Genomic DNA, 4,814 nt, shown 5'->3' with positions numbered 1-4,814 from the left:
TTTTTTAAAAAAGAATTGACTTGATGACAGTGGCTTTAGCTTTTTGGTTTTTGTCCCCTTCTTTAGCAAGACAAAGTCCTGAGAAAAGTCATTCTCATAAGTAAGTAGATAAGAACAGAAGCGCTTACATTGTTGGCAATGCCCGTTAACACTGAATCCCTTCCAATTTACATGCTCAAGGTCAACTGCTGACTTTGAGGATGAAGGCGAGCCTGATCCAAGCCCTGGGACTTTGGATTGCCTCATAGGCATGTGAACGTTGGACCTTGAATAAGGGAGACCGGACAAGAATCCATGCATTTGAATGAGGGTGCTGGCAGAGAATCGTGAGAAGCCGTGGAGGGCCAGGAGAAGCAGGCAATCTGTCTCGGAAGTGCAGCCAGATGCGCCTTGGATGAGAGGGTGTGAGGACCTCATCTCACATATTTTGGACATGTGAGCAAGTCCTGGAGAAGGACAGGGTGCTCTGCAAAATACAGGGGCAGCCAAAGAGAGGAAGACCCTCGATGAGGTGAATGGACACTGGCCGCAGCAATAGGCGCAAGTGGCCACAAGCATAATGATGGTCCAGGGCCAGGCAACATTTGCTCTGTTGGGCACGGAGTTGATGAGCCGGAACTGACTTGACGGCCTCTAACAGCAAACATGGATGGCGTTTGAATCTGGAGTCCGTTTTTCTCTGCACACACACACACACACACACACACACAAAGAAGTCTCTGCCCTCTGCTTTTCTACACTTCCCCCTGTTCCCTTTCTTAAGACCCTTTCCCCTCTTTAAAGTGATTTTTGTGAAGAAAATGTAACACAGAATAATGCTGGTGATCAACTTTCGATGTATTTTAAAAAACAAAACAACATTTTTACAATTGTGGGTTCTTTTTTATTGGTTTCTGTTTTATTGTGTGTGATTTTGGATTGTTTTTTAATGAATTAAAAAGTAAACTAGATGAGGAAAAAATCCAAATATCACCAATGGCTATGGGCAAATGTTCACAGTGTGTGTAATTTACAAAGGATGGGAATCTGAAAAACACATTTCAGGGAAGGGAAACATACTTTCCAACCAGCAGCAGAGTCGGGCTTTAAAATGATCCGGGGCTCTCCTAGGGAATCATTCAGGAGTTTGCTGTAAGGAAAAGCAACACAGGCTTATTGAGAGACAGTGATGGCTCTGACCAGAAACACATCTAAGTTCACAGAGTCGCAATGCCACTGTCACTCTGTGAATTTAGACGTCTCCTTGACAACCACTTTGGTCACAACAGATGCAGGAAGTGATGGCTTATATGTGAAGGGTCTTGAAGCAAGGCCTGATCAATAAATCTTTGCAATGGATCCCTGTAGCAGACATGATCCAGAACACAACGTTTACAGCAGGTTATCAGGGGACAGAAGGGAAAAAACAACTGTCATTATCCAGCGACAACAAATACACTTTGTACAGGTAGAGCGGGAACTAAGAGTTACAAAAAGACAATCGGGAGTCAAAGAAAGGGTATCTACCTGGGCACTCGGCAGGGGCAGGGGGATGACCCAGAAGAGGGAGTACAAGATTGGTGAAAGGTACGGGTCCTTCAGATTACTGCAGGGCTGGGTGTGCTGCTAGCCGCAGGGTCAGCAGTTCCAGCCCGGCCAGCAGCTAGCCTTTCTGCTTTATAGACTTACAGCCTCGGAAATCCACAGAGACCGTTCTCATCTGCCCTATGGGGTCGCTAGGAGTCAGAATTTGACCTGACTGCAGTGAGTTCGATTTCAGTCTCTGGACCTGGTCACAGCTACTGATCCTGTGCCCTCAGGCCAAACTCACAGGTACTAACCTTCAAGGACGCTCAGCTCTGACTCACGGATCTGTCCCCGACCTTGCAAAGAACAGGAAGTCGGACAAGAATTGCTTCCAGCACCTTTCAAGGGTGCTGGTCAGTAGTTCTAAAGAGCCCTAGGGGTGCTGCAGGGTAAGCGTTGAGCTGCTAACTTCAAATACGGTAGTTCAAACCCACCAGCTGCTCTGGGGGAGAAGATGAGGCTCCTTTAAGGATTTCTTTTACAACCTTAGAAACCCTGCGTGTATTGGCTGAGTCGGAATGAAGGATACAGAGGTGGGTTACGGAGCCAGTCCTCCGTCCAGCAGAGGGCTCGCAATATGCAAAGAGCCGCTCCGCCCGGGCCCCGCCCCGCCCTCCCATGGTCCCGCCCCCGGCCCCAGGCCCCGCCCCCGGCCCTCCCGGGCTCAGGCCGCGCCTGCCGCTGTCACGTGAAGAGGCGCGGGGTTCAGCCTGTTGCTGCTGTTGCTGCTGCGGCTGCGGCAAGGTGTTCGCCATGGAACTGGTGCCGTGGAGGCTTCGCGATCTGGGGCTCCTGGGGCTCCTGCTCGGCCTCAGCGCGGGTAGGTTTGGGCAAAGACGCATCGGGACGGGGAGAGTTAGAGGGCTTGTGCTTTTGTAAGCAAATCTCACTTCCCCGGGTGTTCCCCGTGTGCGTGTGTCTATTCATTTTGAACTTCCCCTCCTCCATTTTTGGTTTTAATTCAAAGTGCCTTTTCACCCTGCCCTGGGCTCTGGGTTGCCTTCTTTCTGACCTGTGCCCAGTGGAAGCGGTCGTGCTGCTGATCAGTGAGGTGCTCACCCTCTTGAAGTTTCACCTCCTTCTGCTGGGATTGGCATCTGAATGAGGTTATGATGTCTTTATTTTGAGCCGAGCCCCACCGCGGAGGAGCCCTTTTATTAGCGTAAGGCTTTCCCCCCTAACGATGTGAGCAGAGCTATCCTCTCCCTGCACCGTGATTAAAAAAAACAAAACATGATGGCTTGCAAACTGATTTCGACTCATATATATCATTCACCAAAAATATCTCCTGGTCTTGAAACAAAAAAATGAGCATTTGAAGCATCACAATCTTGTCTTGTGACTTTAGGCACTTGCTTAATCATAGTTCTTGTTTTTTAACCATTTGCAAAGTGGGGATCTTTTGGCCTTTCATCTGGTCGCTGGGAAATGATGTAAAATCTTTTGTCCCCAAAACTTTGACAGTGGGCCCCGGCAGTGAAGGGAGGGGTGCCAGGGGCGAGGTCAGCAGTGGTCCAGGTCTTGGGGTGTCATGTTCAAGGAAACTGTCGTCTTGTGTTAATTAACACTTACCTGAAGTGTGTGCGAGAGAGCGTCACCAAGTATGCACCTTCTGGCCACACCTGCCCTGTCAGCCTTATTTCTCCTACGGAGAAGGACGGAGCCTCCTGCCCCTGGAAAGAGCTACAGTCCCGGAAACTCCCGGGACTGCCTTGTCCTATAGGGTCACGAGGAGTCAGCATGGACTCTCGGGCAGTGAGTCGGGTTTGGTTTTCAGACCCATGGTTTGCAGATGGTTTGCAGATGTTGGAAAAGCTAACCAGGGGAGATTGGGTTTGTATATGTGGTGATGTATATGTATATGTATATGAAGGAGCTTCAAAAAGTCTGTGGAAAACTCCATTGTTCTGTGCACTTCTTCAAGCCTTCTCGTGTGCACATATATACGAGTGTCATTCTGGTGACACAAGTGGTTAAGCACTTGGCTGCTGACCGAAAGGCTGGCAGTTCAAACCCACCCGCTCGCTCTTCCAGGGGAAACAGTTGGCTTCAGTGAAGGAAAGCCTGTGGGACGATTCAGCTCCCGCGTGGAGGGCAGCTGAGTCAGAATGGGCTTTGGGGTTGTTGTTTTGATGTTTGTATGTAAATGTTTCATGTGCATATATGTATACATATTGTGTGTGTGTGTGTGTGCACAAACATACCCACCACTGCCATCGAGTCAGTTCTGACTCAGTGACCCTTTGTAAGGTCACCAAGGCTGTAGTTCTTTACAGGAGCAAATCTAAACCTCCATCTATAATATAACCCAGTCACCACTCCTGGGTTGATTCTGACTCATAGTGACACTGTCCTTGTAGGACAACATAGAACTGTTCCTTAGGGTTTCCAAAATTTTAAATCTTTACAGGAGGAGTCAGCCCCTGCTTTCTCTGGAAGAGGAGCAGAGGGTGGGTTTGAACCCCCAACCGTGGCAGTTAGCAGCCCACTGTACCACCGGGCCTCCTTATCGTGTGTGTGTGTGTGTGTGTGTGTGTGTGTGTGTGTGTGTGTGTGACAGAAGAAGAGAGTTTCTGTTGGTTTGGGTACTTCTGTTACCTCTCTAACAGTGCCGATGGCTGGTACAGAGGTCTAGGGGACACTAGCACCTGCCATCGTTTAAAAAATGACCTCGTCGATGTTTTAATGCTTCTCTTGGAACATTAGCGGTGTTAACCAGCTTTGACACCTTAACTAGGTAGGAGTCTATGATGTTTTTCAGATTCTTCATTTAACAACTAGTGTTTCCAATTTTTCCCTAACTAACCTACATGAGGCTCCCTGGTGGTGTCGTGGTGATGTCTTAGGCTGCGATACACAAGGTCTGCAGTTCAAAACCACCAGACACGCCGTGGAAGAAAATGGGGCTTTCTACTCCCGTCACCATTTAGAGTCTCAGAAACCCAGAAGGGCAGTTCTGCCCTGTCCTATCAGGTCCCCGTGAGTCAGAATTGACCCGATGGCAGCGAGTTTGGTTGTCCGGTTTGAACTATATGAGTAAGGAAAATTCCCTTTTCCCGTACGTGTAGATTTTTTAAATTGCTTACTGTTTTCATTTTGTTGTACAGAAATTTAACAGATTTTAAAATTTTTATTTGATTGCCATATAACCCACATATCATACACTGAAATTTAACAGCTTTCTCACTTCGTCTCAGTGAATATTTTTCATCATAACCTCTGGGGGGTGTTTACATTCCTTCCTCACT

General features: G+C 48.2%; 1 protein-coding gene across 2 annotated transcripts in view; it reads left to right on the top strand.

The window, feature by feature from the left end:
• Positions 1-2,281: 2,281 nt before the first annotated feature.
• SCPEP1 (serine carboxypeptidase 1) overlaps positions 2,282-4,814 on the top strand; it is a 33,714-nt gene continuing 31,181 nt past the window's right edge. For both annotated transcript variants that reach the window (XM_004707030.2, XM_045299723.1), the window contains exon 1: positions 2,282-2,386. In XM_004707030.2, the coding sequence (XP_004707087.1) occupies positions 2,320-2,386 (67 nt within the window). In that variant the 5' untranslated portion in view covers positions 2,282-2,319. The remainder of the gene's footprint in view (positions 2,387-4,814) is intronic.

This window comes from Echinops telfairi, unplaced genomic scaffold (assembly GCF_000313985.2).
Source record: "Echinops telfairi isolate 266 unplaced genomic scaffold, ASM31398v2 ScPeMD7_7458;HRSCAF=8496, whole genome shotgun sequence".
NCBI classification, from domain to species: Eukaryota; Metazoa; Chordata; class Mammalia; order Afrosoricida; family Tenrecidae; genus Echinops; species Echinops telfairi.
Note: the sequence above shows the minus strand (reverse complement) of the source record. Positions and strands in the feature narration are given on the sequence as shown.